Below are 24,000 nucleotides of genomic sequence, written 5' to 3'. Positions count from 1 at the left end.
GTGCAAAATAACATCCTCAATCAGCCGGTCAACCCAGACTACTTATTCGGGCCGGAGGTTGACACCACCCTAGAAAAAATAAAAAAGGACACAGACACTGCAAAGTCCATGGGGGCTCTCCAAACGCAGACCTTTCGGAGCGGCTCCTTTCGTCGCCCCGGAAATAGAGGAGCAGGTAGAGGACAGGCGTCACAGCAAACCTACAACAAGGGAAACACACAAAGTTCCTACGATAAAAACACACGGGGTGGATATCGTGGCTCAAGCACAAAGGGCAGAGGACGCGGATACGGCAACACCAGGTCCTCCCCCAAGAACAAACAGTGACGCCCTCTCCCTTCCTCCCGACCACATAACACCTGTCGGGGGAAGGCTACAAAGGTTCCTGTCCACGTGGAACTCCATCACCACGGACAGGTGGGTCAAAGATATTATCAAACACGGTTACTGCCTAGAATTAACCTCACCTCCACCCACAATACCTCCAAAACACCGTCCTATGTCCTCAGAGCACTTAACGCTATTACAGCAGGAAGTGCTAAGTATGCTACAGAAAGGCGCAATAGAGGTAGTACCCGTCCACGAGCAAGGTATGGGGGTGTACTCCCTGTACTTTTTAATACCGAAAAAGGAGGGGTCACTCAGACCTATACTAGATCTGAGACCCCTCAACCGCTACATTCTCTCGGAGCATTTCCACATGCTCACCCTGCAACAAGTTCTACCACTGCTCAAACAGGGAGACTTCCTAGCCACGCTAGACCTCAAAGATGCGTATTTCCACATACCCATTCACCCATCACACAGGAAATATCTCAGGTTCACTATTCAAGGGCAGCACTACCAATTCAAGGTTCTTCCCTTCGGCGTGACAACAGCGCCCAGAGTTTTCACAAAGTGCCTGGCTACTGTGGCCGCACATTTACGGAGGCAACACATTCATGTCTACCCCTACCTGGACGACTGGCTTGTTCAGGCAAAGTCAGCCCAGCAATGTGCCAGCCACATGTCCCGCACCATTCACCTTCTTCACAGTCTGGGGTTCTCACTAAATTACCCAAAATCCCATCTCCAACCCGCACACGTACAACAGTACCTAGGTGCGACCATAAACACTCTGACGGCCACAGCTCAGCCGAATTTAGTGAGAATCAACAGCATGCAAATGCTGATTTCCAAGTTCAAACCTCAACACTCCCTTCCTGCGCGAGTGTTCATGCAGTTGATAGGCATGATGGCCTCCTGCATTTTCATAGTCCCACACGCGAGACTACATATGCGCCCGCTTCAGGAGTGCTTAGCACGTCAATGGAATCAGGCTCAAGGACAACTAAAAGACCTAGTGTTGGTGAGCGGTCGGGCATACAACTCTCTGCATTGGTGGAATCCACAAAACCTTTGCAAGGGCCGACCGTTCCAAGAGCCTGTTCCACAGATAATACTGACAGCGGACGCGTCTCTCCAGGGATGGGGAGCTCATGTACTCACTTACACAGTGCAGGGACTATGGACAACACAACAAAAGAAGATGCACATCAACCTTCTAGAACTGATGGCAATCTTCCTGGCTATGAAAGCATTCAAAGTACACTTGTGCAACAGTCGTGTTGATCCGGACGGACAACATGACCGCCATGTACTACATACAGAAGCAGGGAGGAACACACTCTCCACAGTTGTCTCATCTGGCTCAGAGCATGTGGAAGTGGGCAATTCAGAGGAACATGTTCCTTATGGCGGAACACCTCCCCGGCAAGGACAACCAGATGGCGGATCTGCTCAGCAGACACAGCCACCAGATGCACGAGTGGGAGTTACACCCATCAGTACTCCAACCGTACTTCCAGCAGTGGGGTCATCCAGAGATAGACCTATTCGCCACAAGCGAAAACGCAAAATGCCAAAGCTTTGCCGCCAGGTTCCCACATCCGCAATCGCAGGGCAATGCGATATGGATGAACTGGTCCGGCAGATTTGCGTACGCTTTTCCCCCAGCGCCGTTAATACCGCTGGTGGCTCGCAAACTCAGACAACACTCACTGACGCTCGTCCTGGTTGCTCCAACGTGGGCACGCCAGCCATGGTACACCACCTTTCTCGACCTTTTTCCGTGGTGCCGCATCAAAGGCTGCGGATCAACAGCTGAACCTGGCAATCTGGCTCCTGAAGTCCTAGAGTTTGGCTACCTAAACCTGCCACCTGACTGTATGGACATCATTAAGGAGGCCAGGAGACCCACTACCAGAGCTTGCTATGCAGCCAAATGGAAAACATTCGTCATTTATTGCAATAATAATGACATTAACCCGCTAGACGCATCCATCCAAAACATAATTTGTTACCTGTTACACCTATATCGATGCAATCTGGCATACACCTCAATACGTGTCCATTTGACCGCAATATCAGCCTATCTCCAGAACAGGCAGCACCTCTCTTTATTCAGAGTGCCGGCCATCAAAGCATTCTTGGAAGGACTCAAACGAGTAATTCCTCCAAGCCACCCACCGGCTCCAATGTGGAACCTCAACTTGGTCCTCACACGCCTGATGGGTCCACCCTTCGAACCTCTACACTCATGCGAGATTCAATTCCTCACCTGGAAAGTAGCTTTCCTAGTAGCAATCACTTCTTTAAGGAGAGTTAGTGAACTCCAGGCACTAACCGTTCAAGAGCCATTTATACAGGTTCACGCCAACAGGGTCGTACTACGTACCAACCCCAAATTCATGCCCAAGGTGATATCGCAGTTCCACATGAATCAAACTATTGAACTGCCTGTTTTCTTTCAAAACCCACAAACTGTCGCAGAAAGAGCACTCCATACACTAGATGTGAAGAGAGCCCTCTTGTACTATATCGACAGGACTAAGGTCTTTAGGAAGACTAAACAACTTTTCGTTGCCTTTGCCCCACACCACAAAGGTAACGCTATCTCCAAAGCAGGTATAGCCAGATGGATCGTTAAATGTATTCAAATTTGCTATCAAAAAGCTAAACGCACATTAACGATTCCCCCACGAGCCCACTCAACACGTAAGTTAGGGGCATCCATGGCTTTCCTGGGAAACATTCCTTTGCATGATATATGTAGAGCAGCCACCTGGTCCACTACACACACATTTACCAAACACTATTGTGTAGATGTGCAATCAAAACAGCAGGCAGCTGTAGGACAGGCTGTTCTCAAAACTCTTTTTCAGACCGCTGCAGCTGGCACTGGTAGCCGCTGCTAATAGGGGGTACTGCTATGTATTCTATGCACAGATATGAATTCAGCAGCCCACGTGCCTCGAACTGAATATGCTACTTACCAGTATGCATCTGTTCTTGGCATGTAGGGCTGCTGACATTCATATCGCCCTCCCTCCTCCCCGGCGCCTGTAGCAGCTGCAGCTCTCAGAATTACTGTAAGCATGGTCATCACTTTCTATATCTACTCCATCACTGCCACAATGGCGAAAAACAATCTGAGAATGGAGAGGATGCCCATGCGCACTGTAGTCCAGGGGAGGAGTCGCCTATCCCAGGATACTTCGAAGACTCTTCCAGGACAACAACGTGCAAACATCCGGACCCAACACTAGGCGGCGATCTATGCACAGATATGAATGTCAGCAGCCCTACATGCCAAGAACAGATGCATACTGGTAAGTAGCATATTCAATACCTAACGGCAGTATTCATGTTCTTATTCATGGTCTTTCCTGCTGCCTAACAGATACTATCATAATATGGACAACGTACGCTGTATTCATACACATATGTCAGAACCCCTTTCAGAGGGCCTTGGGGCAAGTGTGAGTTACTGGGCCCAATCATGGGTGTTGAGGCCTTTTGCTACTGATGTCCCTAGAATCACCTACTATGGGTCTTGAGTAACTGGGCCAAGTACTACCCCTTTCAACACTTGACTCTCATTGGTAGCGTGGGTCGAGCAATCAAAGGCTCTTCAAGGGTGAGGTAGGTGTGAGGTATACACCGACTCAAACACATATAGGAATGGCAAAAAGACTGTAAGCAAATTCTTATTTTTATGAAAAAGAAGTATTTTAATGTGATAACACAAAGCATACTCTACACACTAAATAATCCCCACGGCCTCTCAAGTTCGGTGTGCTAGGGCTGTCCTGGGCAGAACCCGAGTCTTTGTCCCGTCTAGTGAGGTGGAGTTAAATCATTGCCTATTCTATACTGGAAGTGACTCCCAGATGCAGCCCACACCAGTCCCTGCCCAACAAAGTATGTCTCACCTAAACAGTTAATGCTAAAAGCATTTAGATGCAAGGGTTGTGAAGTCTCCACTAGGTCTCTCAACCTGGAGCAGTCTTATGTGACCCAATGGCAGTTGGTGGACCTGGGCACTCTTTTGTGAGTTCTGGTCTCGCGACGCTGATGGCCCACGATCTCTTGCCGTCTTCCCCTGATTAAGCATCTGCCTCCTCAGCCCACGGCTAGCCTGCGTCGTTATTGCACGTCCTCACCTGGCTCCTTCGGCGATCGGTATATATTCCTCCTGGCTTCCTCAGCAAGACTAACCTCTGCAACAATCAGGCCTGAAGCTATCCTATTATGTCTCCCACCCTGTGATGTTTCAATCTTTAAATTGCACTGGTGTACTCATTGAGCCAAGTGTCTTATATCTGCTTTTTGACGTCATTTAGCCGCAGAAGCCTCCCTCGGACAGTCACTGTTTCCTTCTCATGCTGTTAGTTTCCATTAATTTTTTGTTCATGGTGCTCTAACTGCATCTTAGAATTATACATTTGTAACATACATTCCTCTCTCTAACTACCTTAAAAGCAGGGCTTGACCTCTGTCGATTTCCAGTTGATATGAAAGAACTGCTCTGTAGCTGTGCCTGTGTGCCCCAGATAGACCTGGTCCATTAGTGCTTCAATTTTGAGTCACCATGTTGTTGTTTTGGCTCTGGTCTGCACATGTGTAGTTAACACCTGTAATGGGGCTTTATCTGATCAATCTGCTGTGGTATACTGGAGTACCAGGCATGTCCCAGTCTTTCCGTTTAAATAGCACATATTTTAATTAGGAATATACATTATATATTGATGACTAACAGCAGATCACTTTATTTCCTGGTTGTTGAAGTCTTAAAAGGTCCACAAACACTACTGCTTCCATGATCTCCCCAATGGTCTCTTCAATAACATAACGTAACATGTATTTGTAAAGCGCACTTATCACCCATGGGTCTCAAGGCGCTGAATAACTGATACCTGGTTTGGTCTGTTTAGATTTCCTGCCCATATCGCTGTCACCTCTAGGTATGGTGATGAAGTCCGCAGTATCTGGGAAGCTGTTCATCTACATTTGTGGCTTTCACAGTCAACAGACACTTACATTCTGTCCAGTAGACCATATACTACTACATACCTCCCCTTAAGGTCTGCTTTCCTTCATGCATCTGAAACGGGACACCAGTGCCTCCCCAATCCAGACCTCTCCTGCAAAATTAGCATATGATGCCGAGTAGATTAGGCCACGCCATTTTGACTTATTCTTTCTCCAGCAGTAAGTGGGTCCCCTGCAACATTGTTTTAACCTACCTCTTCAAGTGTGTATGTATTCTTAGCGCTTGGGTTAGGGTTTTAGGGTCCCCAAATTCCAAGTTACAATCTTTCTATTCTACATCATAGTGTTGTTGTGCCCCCTTTACCTTTTTAATTCTGAAAGTGATGTTGGCAAATCTCCATGGCCCATTATACCAGTCACCACAGATCCACCACTAATATGATCACCCCTAACTGTTCTGCCACTGCCTATTTTAATAACTTTTGACTGAATCTTCACCCACCCTCTCCTTTGATTCGCACCTAACTTTGGACATATCTCAGCCTTTAACCTTTGTACCCAGCCAGTTACTGTTCTTAACCCTTACCTAGCTTTTCTATCACCAATCTTTCACCCCAATTCCCCCCCCCCCCCCCCCCCAAAAAAAAACTACTGCCATAGTCACTCCAAGCATTCGTGTCAAACAGTAGGGCTAGGAAAATTGTTTGGGGGACCATTCATGACCTTGTTTCGCTCCCCCTCACAGTAAAGCAGGCCTGTTTAGGCCACAAAACCGTACCAAACAGCTTAATTATGGCTACTATATTTTCTATAGTTTTACCGACTCCCTGTTCGAATGAAACAACTCAGTGAATCTGACACCCCCCTTCCCCCCCCCCCCCCCCCCTCCCTTCCCTCCGAAATGATATGGTATCATCTTCCAGTTCAGTATTTTACTGCATTGCTGTAAATAGAATGCTCTTACGTAGATTATGCAACTGTTATGCGCCGCTTCAGCAAACTTGCTATCTTCTTGTACTACAATTTGTGTCACCTGCTAAAGTTACTTGTGATCCTTACGAGGTTGTTAATCAACACTGTCCTCCTTTGGGGTTGCGTCTTCATTGCTTTATGGGTGTCTGGGCCGCTCCATTGGAGGAAGACCCCTGTCTTCTATTTTAACCCAGTCCCACATCATTGCCTGGATCATGCGAAGCCTCGTTGGGTAAAGTGACATGTATTTCTTGCCTATTATGTTCGAATTTCTGCTAAACCTTTAAGAATACTTTGTCTGGTTGAGCAGAAAACAGATCTCCCCATCAACTTTAACTCTTGTACTATCCATTATTTCAAGAAGATTGGTGGAGTGCCACTCTGCTCTCAGTAAACTCCATAAAGCTCAGATTGCCCTTCCTTGGTTGGCTCACTGCATCATTTTATTGTGTAACAATGCTGGAGCATTAAATGTGAGAGAAGTGCTACTGAGACCAAAAATTTAATAATTATAAAGTTCATCGGGCCACCAAAATGAAACATTTTTTTCACATTATTTTATTCTATAAAATTGTAAACTTTTATGTCTAAACCGATTTAAACATTACAATGATGTTCAATTATCCTTTTTAAAAATGCAATCAAATACATGATTGGCAGACATACTATTTTGATAAAGTAAAGTTGTAAAAGTATCCACAGTGGAATTCTTTACACACTGAGTTTGAGGCCCTCCCCATTTGACACCTACTCCCAGCCTGGATATGAATGACAGAATATTAGTGATGGCACATTACAGAGTGGCTGACTGGCTCTCTTTTCACTAAATACAAACACGGTTATCAGCATGATGCTTCTCTTGGTCAGAGCCTGGCGCCCCCTATTGGAATCAGTTAAGCCCCTATCCCCAGGAGACCCACCCCATCCCCCTCCCCCCCCCCGTTTGAAGACCTGCACAAGATAGATTTTACCCACAAATCCTTTAGATGGAAACTACACAGGGGAGGAAAGGAGGCAAGACTAACTTTACTACCTATTTTAAGTGAAAAGGGACAACATGAGTATTCTGGGGGTCCATCTGAGAGACATTGTATAGGTATTTGAGAAGTTTGTATTCAGTCACATAAGTCAGATGCTACTCAGGTGTACAAAGATGTCAGAGCTGCAGAACTCCCTAAAATGTCTGAGGAAAGAAGGGATACCATCCTAACTTGCCAACAAGTAGTTAATGGCAGTACTGAGAGACAGAATGAGAGTAAAGATGCTGTTGATTGCCTCCGAGTGGTATGCAATATGTGCACTGCTGATATTCTTCTGGATGGTTTCTTAGAGATGGTCCAAGAAGCTTGACACTTACCACTGTCCGTGAGGGAAAATATTGAAACTTTTCTGTGCAAGCAAGACATATTCAGACTGAATATCTTATGTTCGAGGCATGTGGGCTGCTGAATTCATATCTGTGCATAGATCGCCGCCTAGTGTTGGGTCCGGATGTTTGCACGTTGTTGTCCTGGAAGAGTCTTCGAAGTATCACGAGATAGGTGACTCCTCCCCTGGACCACAGTGCGCATGGGCATCCTCTCCATCCCTAGATTGTTTTTTTCCGCCATTGGGTTTGGATGTGCCTATCTTAGCTCAAGTTAGGAAAATTAGGTTTAAGGCCAAAAGGCCTTTAGGTTTCGTCGGTACTGTTCCCGTTCGGTATCGACTACTCTCTTTACTATTTTAGAACTTTCTTCCAGCTTTTCGGATCCGTTTGGTCCGAACATCGAACTTACATCGACGATGGAATAGAGGACTCCATTCAAACGGTGTCCTTTATGCCACGCAAAATACCCACACATCGACGTCCACCCGGTCTGCAACAAATGTCTCTCACCGGATCTCGATGAGTCGAAATGTATGGCCTGTGCTCGATTCCGATCGAAGAAGACTCTCCGGAATCGACGGGCGGCGAGATTAGAAGCGCAGCAATCGGCGCCTGCCCCGGCCAACATCTTCAGCACCGAAGACGAGGACGCCGAAAGCGTCGAAGAAGTAAACTCCAGCCCCGCTTCCGAACACGATTCCCGATCGGAAGACGACGACGAGGTGCTTTTTCACAGAGAAGAAGTCGTCGACGAGGTAGGAGACTACGATGAGGCCTTTGGGGCTGAAGAAGATAGCTCTAGCGAGGAGCCAGGCCCACCCGTCGACACGGAGGCCGACAAAGTGCGTCATCATAAGGCTCAGGTCGAGGGATCGCCTCCGGGCCTTACCCGAGATCAATCCCAAAGTTCTTCGGCCCCGCCTTCAGGCCCGGCCTCGAACATCCCCGGCGAGCCATTATTACCGAAAACGACTGGGTTCCCTTCAACGAAAGCGAAACTGGCTGCAATCGGCTCGAAGGCCTCGAAGCCCTCCACTCCTTCGACGCCAGCAAAGGCCGTCGGCCCCGAACGCAGTAAAAGGGATTTCGGCGCCGAGCTCACTGCAGCGGATATCGGTACCGAGCCGAAGAAAAAGGCCCTCGGTACCCACAAAGCGCCCCGGCCTCTGGCACCGAAGCCGTCGGCCCCGACCACCATAGTCAAAATGGCCGCACCATCTGCGTCGACGTTGAAGATAACGGCACATGCCAAGTCGTCGACTCCAACAACCCTCGATGCCTCTCTTCGGATCGATGACCCCGTGGCTCCAAAGCAGTCGACGCCTACCTCCACGGTGCCGACCGGTTCCAAGGAGCCTTCTGCGTTCTCCGTGCAACAAGTAGCGGCATCGTTGCAACGCATCAGGGAACGGGCAGCCCTCCGATCCACATCGGGCCCCGACACGCACAAGGCTCCGAATGCACCCTCGGCGCCAACCAACATCACTTTTGGCTTGCCGCCGTCCACGGCGCCGAAGATGTTCGAGATCCGAACACGTGTCCGCCAGACACAGTCCCCGTCTACTGGACACACAGACTCTGAGCCTTCACAGCCACAATTCATCGACGCCAACACTGGTAAACTGATGCTCCGCAAGCGGAAAATCACGCCAGAGAGGGGATTGGACTCCTACAGAATCCCTCTCAAGCACAAATTGCCAGCGGGTTCAGAACCAGTTCTTCATGAACGCTTACAACCCTCCTATCACGATCCCCAGTCCTTTTCTCCTACGCCTTCAGAGACAGACGCAGTAGAGGACTATATGGGAGATAATACCACCTACCCTGGGGATGCTGATCCTGATGAGCATCTGCAAGACCCGGATCAGGCATGGGATGACCCTACAGACCAGGGTACCGCGCCAGATACCCATGACACGCAGCTTTACAGCGCAAAGACATCTCCCACAGAGGACACTGCTGCCTTCAATGCCCTCATAGAACGGGCTGCTGCCAATCATGGAGTAGAACTCCACTCTGACACTGTCGAGGAAGACTTCCTGGTGGACACTTTCGCCTCTTCTGAAAGAACTGTCAAGACTCTGCCCATGTTAAAAGGGGTTCTCAAACCTGCAAAAGACATCTTTAAGGAAACAACCAGGGCGCGGGTGCTAAACCCCAGAATTGAAAAAAAATACAAGCCTGCACCCGGAGACCCTATGTACATTAGGGGTCAGTTACCTTTAGACTCCATGGTAGTTGCTAACGCTCGCAAACGAGCCCATTCGCAGACAACAGGTGATGCTCCTCCCCCAGACAAGGAGTCCAAAGTGCTGGAGACATCGGGCAAAAGGATTGCAGCGCAAGTCGCAAACAGCTGGCGCATTGCCAACACACAGGCACTCCTGGCCCATTATGATCGTTCCCACTACGACACACTAGAGTCACTACTCCAACATTTGCCAGACGAATACAAAGAGGCAGCAGAGCTCCTCATCCGAGAGGGACAACTCCTTACCAATGCATCCATCAAGTGCGCCCTGGATGCTGCCGACACAGCGGCAAGGGCAATCCACACCAGCGTCCTGTTAAGACGACACGCATGGTTGAGAATCTCAGGCTTCAAGCCGGAGATTCAGAACAACATCTTAAATCAACCAGTCAACCCCGACTACTTATTCGGCCCTGAAGTTGACACTACCCTCAAGAAAATTAAAAAAGACACTGACACTGCGAAATGAATGGGGGCTCTGCAGACGCAGCAATTTTGTAGTGGCTCCTTTCGTCGCCCCGGGAATAGAGGAGCAGCTAGAGGCCAGGGGTCACAGCAGCAATACACTAAAGGGGGCACACAGAGTACCTACGATAAAACCAACAGAGGTGGATATCGTGGCTCCAGCACCAAGGGCAGAGGACGTGGTTACGGCAACACCAGGTCCTCCCCCAAAAACAAACAGTGACGCCCTCTCCCTTCCCCCCGACCACATAACACCTGTCGGGGGGAGACTCCAGTGGTTCCTGTCCACGTGGAACACCATCACCACAGACCGGTGGGTCAGGGACATCATACAACACGGTTACTGTCTCGAACTAACCTCCACTCCACCCAACATACCGCCAAAGCACCGTCCTATGTCCGTAGAGCACTTAGCATTATTGCAGCAGGAAGTGCTAAGTATGCTGCAAAAAGGCGCAATAGAGGTCGTGCCCGTCAACCAGCAGGGGACAGGGGTGTACTCTCTGTACTTCTTAATCCCAAAGAAGGACGGGTCGCTCAGACCTATACTAGACCTGAGACCCCTCAACCACTACATTCTCTCAGAGCATTTCCATATGCTCACCCTACAGCAGGTTCTCCCGCTACTCAGTCAGGGAGACTTCCTAGCAACACTGGACCTAAAGGATGCGTATTTCCACATCCCCGTAAACCCTTCACACAGGAAATATCTCAGGTTCACTATTCAGGGGCAGCACTATCAGTTCAAAGTTCTCCCCTTCGGAGTAACAACAGCACCCAGGGTCTTTACCAAGTGCCTAGCAACGGTGGCTGCACATCTCTGAAGACAACACATTCACGTCTTCCCTTACCTGGACGACTGGCTTGTTCAAGCAAAGTCAGCCCAGCAATGTGCCAACCACATGTCCCTCACCATTCACCTTCTTCACAGTCTGGGATTCTCACTAAATTACCCAAAATCACATCTCCAACCCGCCCACGTACAACAGTACCTAGGCGCGACCATAAACACTCTAGCATCCACAGCTCAGCCAAATTTAGTGAGGATCAACAGCATGCAACTGCTGATCTCAAAGTTCAAACCTCAACACTCCCTTCCTGCGCGAGTGTTTATGCAGTTGATAGGCATGATGGCCTCCTGCATTTTCATAGTCCCGCACGCGAGACTACATATGCGCCCGCTTCAGGCGTGCTTAGCACGTCAATGGAATCAAGCTCACGGGCAACTAAAAGACCTAGTGTTGGTGAGCGGTCGGGCATACAACTCTCTGCATTGGTGGAATCCACAAAACCTTTGCAAGGGCCGACCGTTCCAAGAGCCTGTTCCACAAATAACACTGACAGCGGACGCCTCTCTCCAGGGTTGGGGAGCTCATGTACTCACTTACACAGTGCAGGGACTATGGACAACGCAACAAAAGAAGATGCACATCAACGTTCTGGAACTGATGGCAATCTTCCTAGCCATGAAGGCCTTCAAAGTACACTTGTGCAACAAAGTCGTGTTGATCCGGACGGACAACATGACTGCAATGTACTACATACAGAAGCAGGGAGGAACACACTCTCCACAGTTGTCTCATCTGGCTCAGACCATGTGGAAGTGGGCCATTCAGAGGAACATATTCCTCATGGCGGAACACCTCCCCGGCAAGGACAACCAGATGGCGGATCTGCTCAGCAGACACAGCCACCAGATGCACGAGTGGGAGCTACATCCGTCAGTTCTCCAACCGTACTTCCAACAGTGGGGTCATCCAGACATAGACCTATTCGCCACAAACGAAAACGCAAAATGCCGAAGCTTTGCCGCCAGGTTCCCACATCCACAGTCTCAGGGCAATGCAATATGGATGAACTGGTCCGGCAGATTTGCGTACGCTTTTCCCCCAGCGCCATTAATACCTCTAGTGGCACGCAAACTGCGACAACACTCCCTAACACTCATCCTAGTTGGTCCCACATGGGCGCGCCAACCAAGGTACACCACCTTTCTAGAACTTTCCGTGGTGTCGCATCAAAGGCTGCGGATCAAACCCGCACTTTTAACGCAGAACCATGGCGAGATTCAGCACCCAGATCCGCAACAGCTGAACCTGGCAATCTGGCTCCTGAAGTCCTAGAGTTTGGCTACCTAAACCTGCCACCTGACTGTATGGATATCATTAAGGAGGCCAGGAGACCCAATACCAGAGCTTGCTATGCGGCTAAATGGAAAAGGTTTGTCATTTATTGTACCAACAATGACATTAACCCGCTGGACGAATCCATTCAAAACATTATCTGTTACCTCTTACACCTATACCGATGCAATCTAGCATACACCTCAATACGTGTCCATTTAACCGCAATAGCAGCCTATCTCCAAAACAGGCAACACCTCTCTTTATTCAGAGTGCCTGCCATCAAAGCCTTCTTGGAGGGACTCAAACGAGTAATTCCCCCAAGACACCCACCAGCACCGGTGTGGAACCTCAATTTGGTCCTCACCAGACTGATGGGTCCACCCTTCGAACCTCTCCATTCATGTGAGATTCAATTCCTCACCTGGAAAGTAGCTTTCCTAGTGGCGATCACTTCGTTAAGAAGAGTTAGTGAACTCCAGGCACTAACCATTCAAGAGCCATTCATACAGGTTCACGCAAACAGGGTTGTACTACGTACCAATCCCAAATTCATGCCCAAGGTGATATCGCAGTTCCACATGAATCAAACTATTGAACTGCCTGTTTTCTTTCAAAACCCACAAAATGTCGCAGAGAGAATGCTCCATACACTAGATGTAAAACGAGCCCTCATGTACTATATAGACAGGACTAAGGTCTTTAGAAAGACGAAACAACTTTTCGTTGCCTTTTCTCCACAACACAAGGGCAACGCCATTTCCAAAGCAGGTATAGCCAGATGGATCGTTAAATGTATTCAAATTTGCTATCACAAAGCAAAACGCACATTAACGATTCCCCCACGAGCCCACTCAACACGAAAGTTAGGGGCGTCCATGGCTTTCCTAGGAAACATTCCTTTACAGGAAATATGTAGAGCAGCCACATGGTCCACTGTACATACATTTACCAAACACTACTGTGTAGATGTACACTCAAAACAGCAGGCAGCTGTAGGACAGGCTGTTCTCAAAACTCTTTTACAGACTGCTGCAGCTGGCACGGGTAGCCGCCGCTAATAGGAGGTACTGCTATGTATTCTATGCACAGATATGAATTCAGCAGCCCACATGCCTCGAACTGAATATGCTACTTACCAGTATGCATCTGTTCTTGGCATGTAGGGCTGCTGACATTCATATCGCCCACCCTCCTCCCCGGCGCCTGTAGCGGCTGCAGCACTCAGAATTACTGTATAGCATGGTCATCACTTACTGTATCTACTCCATCACTGCCACAATGGCGAAAAACAATCTAGGGATGGAGAGGATGCCCATGCGCACTGTGGTCCAGGGAAGGAATCATCTATCTCGTGATACTTCGAAGACTCTTCCAGGACAACAATGTGCAAACATCCGGACCCAACACTAGGCGGCGATCTATGCACAGATATGAATGTCAGCAGCCCTACATGCCAAGAACAGATGCATACTGGTAAGTAGCATATTCATGACCACTGTCTGTATTCAGTGTAGATATCAAAATTATCAGCAAAATGCTGGTTGCTAGGAGTTGCCCCTGGCTTGATCACTTGGTCCTCTCTGGTTTTGTTCCACACAGAAGTGTGCCACTCAATCGGAGTACACTGACCCATGCTAAGAACCAGATTTAGGGATCCTTTGGAGAGTACGCCATGTTCTTTCTATATATTGAACAGGCCTTTGGTAAAGCAAATTAGAATTTACTTATGAGCTCCTGCACCACCTGAATTTTATACTCTGTTGTAGATTGGGTAAGATTTCTTTACACACTTTCCAAAGCACAGATTAAGACTAGTCCATTTCAGACAGCTTAACTTAAGAACATGTCCTGAGGTAGGAACCCTCACTTTTCTTACTACTTTTCATTGTGATAATGAAACTACTTTTTATTTATTGAGAGTTTTGTGTAGCGCGAACATGACCCGAAGATATCAGAGAGCTTTAGAGTAGGCACATCAGTAATAACATGAGGCACAGATATATATACTACAAAATAGCAGCACATTACATAAAATGTCAATAAAAAAATAATACACAATTTTATATTAAAAAAAAAAAAAGTGTCCAAAAGCCATTAGGAATACATGAACGCAGAAAGTTCTGAGGATGACACGATCGGGAGTTGCCAGGGTAGGGAGAGTAGCTGCATAAATTCACCCGAGGAGGTTAACCCGTATGGCATCCCTACACTGACGAGCAAGGCAGCTCTGCGCTTTACAAAGTACAACAATACCAGTCATGTGTGGTACATTTAGAGCAAAATAAAAATATATAGTTCACGATGCGTAGTGGGATACATAAACAGAATAGCAGCGGTGTAAATAACCTTAGAACTCGACAGTAAATCGCAGAAGAGTACGATTAACAGTGTACATAAGAGTGCTGAAGTAGTTATCAAAGGGAATGCTGAGTGGGGAGACAACAGGCAGAGTGTTCCCCGCGGTAGCGATGAGTAGAGTAACTAGGGGGGTGAAGTGAAACATAGGACCAAGACTAACAGCATTATACAGAGTGACGGGAGGCAGCAAACAAAAGGAGGGCGAGGTCAAAAAGGGAGCTGGGCGGGGGAGGGGCTGCCAGGTCCTCAATGAGAAAGGAATTGGTTAGACTAGATTTTTTTTTTACTACTTTCTTGAAGGATGTGGAAGGATTACATCTGATCTCAGTGGGGCGAGAGTTCCAGATGTTCGGGCCATTCCAGAGAAAGTATTAGGTTTTCTTTTTCTTAAATTTCTGTAGCTTGAGCAGTTGGGAGCTCTTCCTTCTGGAGGATCTGTTGCCACTCGAAAGGGTCAGTTTCTGAAACAGGTAGGAAAGTGTATTGTGGTGCAGAGCTTTGAGTCCTGCTTTCAGTTTTAAGATGAAGCCTGGCCGATTAGCGATCGGTAAGAATTACGTTTTAAGGGCATTGAGTTTGAGGTGATTGCAGGTCAGGCATTGCTGTGTGTTGGAGAGTGTGGATGTTCTTCAGAGAGGTTATTTTTATATAGAGTTGGATGTCGTCAGCATACAGTGGTAGGAGATGTGAGAGCATTTCAGGTCATCAGTTAGGAGCTCTATGTAGGGACTGTACAATGTCGGGGAGAGGATAGAGCTTTGGGGGACACCTAGCGAAAGCGGGGCCTGCTCGGATAGAGTGTGATTAATAAGGAAGCGCTGCTACCTGTTGTGTAGAACGGAGTTGAACTATTTTAGCACAGTGTCAAAGAGGCCGAGCCTCTGTTCTAGGATGCTGGCAGAACGAATAGAATCAAGAGACGAGATTAATTCCAGTCAAGTGAGCGTAGGGCATCATCGACCATATGCACCATGGCCGTTTCAGTGCTGTGCCCCGAACGGAAGCCGGATTGGCAATGGTCGAGAAGTCGGGAGTGTTCAATGTGATTGAGGAGCTAGAAGTGAACACATTTTTCAAGGAGCTTGGCCAGAGTAGTGATGTTTGGTATGGGGCGGTAGGTGTTGGGGTCAAACAGGTCGGAGTTTTAATTTTTATTTTTATGATAGGGGTAACCTGGCCAATTTTAAGTCAGTCAGGTTGGTAGCCCTGGTATACGGAGGCATTGATTATCTTGGTCTACAGTGGGTGTAGGTGAATGGAGTCATTTATAAGTTTGGAGGGGATTAATTAAGTGGTTAGAATATTTCAAGGAGGTCAGAAGAGTTTGAGTGCCGATCTCATCAAAGGTTGTGAAGCTAGACCAGGAGGCATCATTATTGGACGAGAAAAGTTGGGTATAAAGGCGAGTTTCCATGTCAAAAGTGTGGGGGAGTGAGTGCGGCTGGGGCGGTAGGAGGCTGAGAGCTGTCTGGATGTCGTTGGTGATTAACGATGTCTTGTCAGCGAAAAAGGAGACTAAGGTTTCACAGTTAGGGTGTGCTATGTTATTTGAGGAAGCAGAATCGCTTCTGCAGGAAGATTTGCTTCTCATGATTTTGAACAGTTTCTTAGATCTATTTGTAGCAGTTGTGTGTACTATGGCAGAAAGGGGTATTAGATTAGGGTACAGTAGGCACATTGTGTTCAGTTACTCGGATGACATCCTAATCTGTTTGCAGAAACTCAGTCTGTGCCCCTCCGCCTGCAGAACCAGACACAATTTGGTCTACTTGCTGGTTTATACACAGATTTGCATAAGTCAATATTTTTGTTTAAGCTATTACTGAATCTGCAAACAGGGTGTCAAATCAATAGTACCAGATACCTTGGAACAGGTCACAGTCACCGTTAAAGCCATGATTCCATTAAATCTCTTCAAGATAATTGAGGTTCTGTTTTGTAGGAATCCTTACTATAATCATAGACTTAAAATAATTTCCATCAGTGTGTTCAATATTTTGTGGAAGTGGGCATTTTGAAAGTGGGCCAATAAATGTTCCCTCCATTTATTAAAAATGTAAGTAGCAGGTACTGATTTTTTTTTCCCCCCAGCTGAAAAGTGTAGCCCCCAAAAAACTGAGGAGCTTTATACTTTCCACATTTCAGTAGAAAAAATTAAAGTAAAAGGTACTGCTAGGTTAAGAGTGCATAAGGTCAAAAAAGCATTTGAGCCCTATAAGACAGCAGCTTTCAGCTCCCAGGATGCCTTGTACTAGCAGTTTGCCTGAACACCTCTGTTCTTTTTTCCAGGTTGTGCTGACTTGATTCGGGAATACTTTGAGGAGATTTTTCTCCTTATTTCTTGAGGTCTGATTATTCACAAACATTTATCATGTCATTCAAAATGTTAACGTCCCATCACAAGCTTTTGCCTTCACTATTTGCGAAGTATCCTTCCTGTGGTAAGAAGGCGGCTGCTACAAATCCTCATTTAGTGCGTGTGGTCTGTTTACCGCCTATCCAGTCAAGCTATATATTTTGTCAGAACAGGTGTCCAAAAGAGCATCAGAGGACAGAGAGGAGATTCTCTTAAGAAGGCAGTTAGACCTTCAAGCCCAACAGGAAAAAATGAGACAACAGCAAGGCAGAGAGTGGCCTCTCGGAACTGTACCTTTGCACTCTCCCAAAAAGGACAACAGAGAAGGAAGATCCCGGAAGAAAAAGCATCACAAACAGCAACACCACTCCAGACACATTTGATGGTCACCGGTCGATATTAAGACAAGAAGTCTCTGTACTGACATGCTTGCTGTCAAAATCTTCTTCGGCAAAGGGATACTTGCAGACAGGAGAAACCTTTGACGTCAGGACCTTCGTCAGCAGTAACCTTTTTATCCTCCCTGGACCTGAAACGAGCAATGACCCCCAGTCAAAAGATCTAGGTTAAATCCATCGTTCTTTTGCTCTCCACAGTAGGATGGGTATGCCCAGGCGTGGGTCCCTTGCTCGCTGTGCCACTGGATTCAAGCTAGCCTGGCTGATGTGGGGTGATACCTGAAACCAGTCCCTTGATGCTTGTTTCCGGTCTAGGGATGACCTGGTCTGGCAGTTCGAGCTGGACTGTTCCCATGAGGAGCATGGTTAAGACTGATTTACCTATGGCTTGGTCCAAACTGTGGTGGCATAGTGAGCAAAAGAACAATGGATTAAACCCAGATCTCTTGACTGGGGGTCGAAAAGTTTTAGCACTCTGTCCATCTTGTTGTGTTTGCTACAATCCAATTTAGATCGCCTCCTCCCACAATTCCACCAAAAGGTGCACCAAACCATCAGTTGCACGCATTAAGAAATTAGTTTTTCGTGTGACTATAGATACACATGCTGTGCCTTCTTCCACCATGTAGAGTTGGGCTCAGATGTGTACAACTTCTTTTTCTTTGAATGAAGTCTTTTCAAGTCACAGGAGCTAGTGACTCAAGTTATTTGTGGTTTGCGCATGGGCTTCAGCCCCATTGTTAGATCATCTTTTTTTTCTCTGGCGTCTGGTTTTGATGTGTCGTCATGAGCTCCGGTTCGGCGCAATGCTGTGTTCTCACCAGGCCCTTGGATCCGTTCCCTCGACAGTTATACAAAACAATACTGCTTTCACTAGTTTTCATCCGTCTTGTTTCATTCGACTCCGTGTCTGCTGCATACCTCTCGACTCCTACTGTCTGGGTTGAGAATGTCTTCATGATGTACTCCATTTTGATTCTGTCCTGCTTGCGATGCCAAGTACCAAAGGTCCGACCCTCCTAAAGTTTGCAATCTGTCTCCCGATCACTGAGAAGACTCCTGTTCGGCATGTCTTGCGTTGCATAACAAAAAGGCTATGGAACTGATGCACTCGTCGCCTTGGCTACCACAGCACACAGACGAGAACCGAAAGACACTCCAGACATCTTTGGAGAGTGTGAGGAGTCAGATATGGAAGAATCGGGTGCTTTGGGAGTCTAAATGGAACCAGACTTCTCGCTGAAAAGCACGGACTCCGAGGCAGATTGAGGCTGAGCAACCTCTGCCTGTCCAGCAGCAACAAAAATATTGCGGTGAATACTGATGCTCCCCTCTACTCACCACCAAGAGACACCCTCCTCTCCCTCCCGTGCCTATGAGGTATCTGGTGCGCTGCCACCTTTCGGCCATGGTCGGCAGGCATTCCGAGACAGACCCAACGCACGTTCAGTATTTGGTACCAAGTCCTATTGGAAACCTAGAGCCTCGTCAGCCGCTTCTGCACTGGATCTGAAGGTGCACCATCGACCACTATCTGAGCTGAAAGGAGCGGAGCCGAAGATTTAGACTACACATCTTACATCGAAACAGTCTGAGCCAAAGTTGAGTTCACCGTCAAGGCTCGCCGAAGATTCGGCGTCAATATCTAGCTTTACTCCTTTCGGTAGATGACTATTCAGCCTATCAAAACCCACCTCCACTGCTGCCTCCTCTGCAAGTTCCAAGGACTTTGGGTAGGCGATTCTAGAGCGGCTTGAAGAACACCTGGCCGCTCGACAACAGAGGACACATTAACCCGGGCACTGGAAGGATCTTGGCATGGTGTCAAAGGAACCTACTCCTTATAAGAAGTTGACTTTTGAGGAGGTCCTCAAAACACCAACGCCTATCCCTTCCAAGAGGCCTAAAACGTACAACAGGGCTACCTCTCCACTACTTCCTCCTCATACACCACCATCCTCCTCTTCCTCTGTTGACTTTGGAGTGGCAACAGCACACAGCTAGGGGTTCACCACACGCTGAGAGCGTGGGCAGTCTTAGACCCCCTTGTTACCAACTGTTAAGTGCTGCACACTGGTACGGCTGTAGCTCTATGTTTTTGGCACAGAAATGCTCACAAGGAAACTGATGTCTGTGCACTGGGGTGGTGCCCATATAGGCACCGCACATGTCACTTCCAGTATGGAGCCGCCAGATGACACCCACCAGTGCACAGAGGTACTGCTCAAGATTTTCCAGATTCAGTCGGATGCCTGGTGGATATTCTAAGGTGAGGATCTGCGGTTTGATAGATTCTCCACCAGAAAGGGTTGTTATTTTCCTTACTACACATTTGGTGTGCCATTTTTATCGGTAGACTTAGGGGAACACAGAATAGTAGAACATGTGTTATTACTAATTGTGTTTCTCTGCATTTGTGCCTTCCAAATGTAAGCCAGTGTGTTTTGAGAAGTGCCCTCAATCACAAACCCACAAATTCAGATACATTTAAATAACCACTGCATACAAACTCCATATCTTGTGCAGATTTCAGAAAAAGATAGTGTTGTAAAATGGCTCTCTAAAGTGTCACCCCAAACATTTTTGCTGTACCCTCCACGTTTTGCTGAATCTTTGTTGGGCTTAGGACTTTGAGTACTTTACCACTGCTTATCAGCGCTAAAGTGCATGTGCTTCTTCCCTAAACGTGTGCAATCGATGTGTACCTGATTGACCTATTTAATTTAGTTGTAAGTCCCTTGTAAGGTAGTATACCATATACCCAGGGCCTGTGAATTAAATGTTTCTAGTGGGCTGCAGCACTGATTGTGTCACCCACAGAAGCAGCCTTTCAAACCTGTCTCAGGCCTGCCACTAAGTGCCTCTGTGTGCAGTTTACTGCAACTTCGACTTGGTATTTAAAACTACTTGCCAAGCCTTAAATTTCCCTATTATAATATATGTCACCCGTAAGGTGGGGCCCAGGTAGCCATAAGGGCAGAATGCTATGTAAGTAAAAGGTAGGACATGTATGTTTTTCATGTCATGGTAGTGACATCCTATTTCGTTTTTCACAACTGTGAGGCCTATTCCTCTCATAGGCTAGCATTGGGAATTCCTTATTACACTTTTAAGCTGTAATTCTTGATCAGAGTGGAGTAACTTTTTCATGTTTTGTATGTTAGGAATGGTACTGATAAATCCTCCTGACTGGTGAAGTTGGATTTAACATTACTGTTTTTAGAAATTACACTTTTCTTTGAACTTACTGTTCTGTGTGCCTCACAGCCTGTCTCCAATACACGTCTGGGGTAGGTGACAGCTACACTTTGTGCATTTCTTCTAGACAGCCAGAACACAGTAAGGATAGGTGTGTCTGAGTACCCCCAGCTAACTTGGCAGACAGGACTGGGTTGAAAGGGATCCTTAGGCACTTCAGAGGGCTGCTTTGAAGTCAGCCCCCCCACCCCCCACATCAAAGGCAATTTTTGGGTATAAGTACTAGGGCACTTCTTGATCTTGAACTGAGACTCTGTCAGGAGGACTGTTGTGCTGTTTAGAGGACTCGACTGGACTGCTTATCTGAAAGGACTGCTTTTCTGCTTGTTGCCCATCTCCCTGCTGCTCCCTGACTCTGCTGGAAGGACTCTGCAATACCTCCAAGTGATCTCCAAGGGTTTGTTGGCTTGCCTCCTGTTGCTTGAGAAACGGGATATCAAAGTCTCTGCTCCTCTGCCTAGCTAGCTGGAAGTAGGCCATATACTTGTAATACGGATTTCGATGCATCTCGTGTTTGTGTGTAACCGAACCGAGGCATTGACCCGGTTGCGGGAGTAAAATCAGCATATCCATCGGAACCAACGCTTTGCTTCCAGAGATGACACATCGGACTGCGTATCACAGCTGCTGCAGCCTGGTGAGATCGACACATAACTCAACTGTTTGACAGAATCCCCCGCACCGCTCAATGCCTCTAGACTCTGACATACATCTTTGGAACGAACGCATCGCCTTCACTGCATGGAGAAGATCAGTGTATCTCGTTGGTTGCAACCAGGAAAGTTACTTTGTTCACCAGGGCCTGCGTAGGTCATGTAGCCAGCCTGCGCTTTAACAAGGTTTTTAGGGCTACTTGCTTCTAAGCACTTTACTGCATTTATTCCTTTAAAAATCACTAGCTCAACTTCTATACATTGGATTTTTGTCTTTTTGGTCTTGTTTTGTTCAGAATACAGCAATCTATTGTTCTAAACCTATGTGGAGTCTTTTTGTGGTGTAGTCATTATGTTATTGTGTGTGTGTGTGTGTTGTGCACAATTACTTTACACGTTGCCTCTTTAGATAAGCCTGACTGCTCTGTGCCAACCTACTAGAGGGTGAGCACAGGTTATCTTTTAGTGTGTATCTATCTAACTTACCCTGACTAGAGTGGTGGTTCCTGCCTGGTCTGGGTACATACCTCGGCCAACCAGTAGCCCGATTTCTAAGGACCATGTTTCCTTGATACCCATTTTTCGCAATTTATATTTTATCATATGAATTGCTCTATACCTATAACACAGTGTAAAGCCATTGTAAGGTGCAACTCAGTTATTGGCTCTGGGTACCTCGGGTTCTTGGAAAATCTACAAACCCTATGCATCTCCAAAGTCAGAATGGTCCAGAAGACGTAATGGTATATTACTTTTGTAAACAGGCCCTTGTGTCAAGAAGTTACAAATTAAAACGTTGTTACAAATGGACTTTTATTTTCCTACTCGTTTTAAGTATTTAATTACAACAGTTGATTTGGGGGGGGGGAGGCTTGAGGAATCTACACAAATGACCCCTTGCTGAATTCAGAAGGTTGTCTACTTTTCAAAAATCTATAGTTTTTCGGGATCACCCATGGTTTTCATTTATTTCCACAACAAACTGAAAGTAGGTTGAAAGCACAAAAAATAGGCAAAATGGGTTACCTCTTTCAAAAATGCCCAAATTGTGGTTACAAAATAGTTTTTTTTTATGCAGCTGTTCATGGTCCTGAAAGATGGTGACTTTAGCTCAACAAACCTTTTGTTGATGCCATTTTTAGGGGTAAGAAACACTTTTTTGCAAAGCCCTATTTTCCTCCCCAAAAGCAAAATCTAGCTATATTTTCTCTATTTCCTTAGTCCCCTCCAGTGGAATCCACAAATCTTGCGTACCTTTAGAATCCCCAGTATGTTGAGTGGGGCGGGGGGGTGGGGGGGTTCAGCAAAATTGGCCTGCATACCTTGTGTGCAAAAAAAATGTTATGGAGGCATAAGCCCAAACAACCACAAAAAAAAAAGGCTTAGAATTCTTGAGGGGAAAGGCCTAGCTGCGAAAGGGGTAACATGTTTGGTACTTATTGGAAAGTTTTTTAGCATAATGTAATTTTCATGAGATTGCAGTATTATCAGTGTGCCAATTGTTAAACATGGCTACGTGTATATACATTTACCCTTACTATAACTACTGCCCACATTATATGTGCTCCTCAAAGCAATATTCCATTTTTAAATGTGTGCAGTCCTCAATAAAATGTTTTTTCTCTCTCTAGTTCTGCTAAAACGAGATGGAAAGACATCTGGACCAGTCTGCGGGATGCAGTTTTGTAATTAGCTTTAAAAATTAGGCTGAACACCTAGTTTTGAGAACGGAACAAGAGTATTTTGAAGCAACATTCATACCCCAATAAACGTGTTTTTAAAGCAATCATCACTTTCATAAATGACCTTCCTGTAATGGGTAGTAAGTAGGAAGTGTGCCCAATTTTGTGATGTATGTGTAAGAATATTTTTTCTTTTTTTATAAGTGTATTACATTAAACTTTTATCAATTAACTTGTACCAATTTTTTGTTCATTTTATTTCTTTCTCTGGTGCATAAGTAGTTACTGAAATCCAACTCACAAAATGGAAAAATGTTCAAGTAATTGACATGGGTATTGTCAGGCTTTCATGTTCTATTGTAGTCTTTTCCAGTACCCTTTTATATTACTTAATAATTGTTCAGTTAATACCTTAATTCTTTTGACTAGATCACTCTGTTGTCCATGAGTCTTATTATTGTAATTAGTGTACTTTCACAAATGAATTATTTAATTTTGTGGTTTAGTGAAAGACTGAACTTGCCATTTGATTGACCCATCAAGATCAGAGGATATCATTAAAGTCTATCTTTTCTTACCGTTTTTGTTCTTATTCTCTTGAATGTTCCATAGATACTTTGATCAAGTTGCCATCAAAACCAACTTTCTAATAAGGCAAACTGCAAGTTGAGAATTTTGTCAAATTTTCATTTATTTTTGCTAAATAGTAAAAGAAATTCCCAACATTCAATTGAAATCACAGTACAAGTAATGTTACCAAAAATGGCTTTTAGTGAATAAATAATGTACTGCGAACTTG

General features: G+C 46.3%; 1 protein-coding gene across 1 annotated transcript in view; it reads left to right on the top strand.

Moving 5' to 3' along the window:
• Positions 1 to 23,779, top strand: part of TCEA1 (transcription elongation factor A1) — a 175,755-nt gene extending 151,976 nt beyond the window's left edge. Inside the window, exon 10 of the mRNA XM_085605624.1 lies at positions 23,151 to 23,779. Within this exon, the coding sequence (XP_085461750.1) occupies positions 23,151 to 23,159 (9 nt within the window). The 3' untranslated portion in view covers positions 23,160 to 23,779. The remainder of the gene's footprint in view (positions 1 to 23,150) is intronic.
• Positions 23,780 to 24,000: the final 221 nt, after the last annotated feature.

This window comes from Triturus cristatus, chromosome 5_1, assembly GCF_964204655.1.
Source record: "Triturus cristatus chromosome 5_1, aTriCri1.1, whole genome shotgun sequence".
Lineage (NCBI taxonomy): Eukaryota > Metazoa > Chordata > Amphibia > Caudata > Salamandridae > Triturus > Triturus cristatus.
Note: the sequence above shows the minus strand (reverse complement) of the source record. Positions and strands in the feature narration are given on the sequence as shown.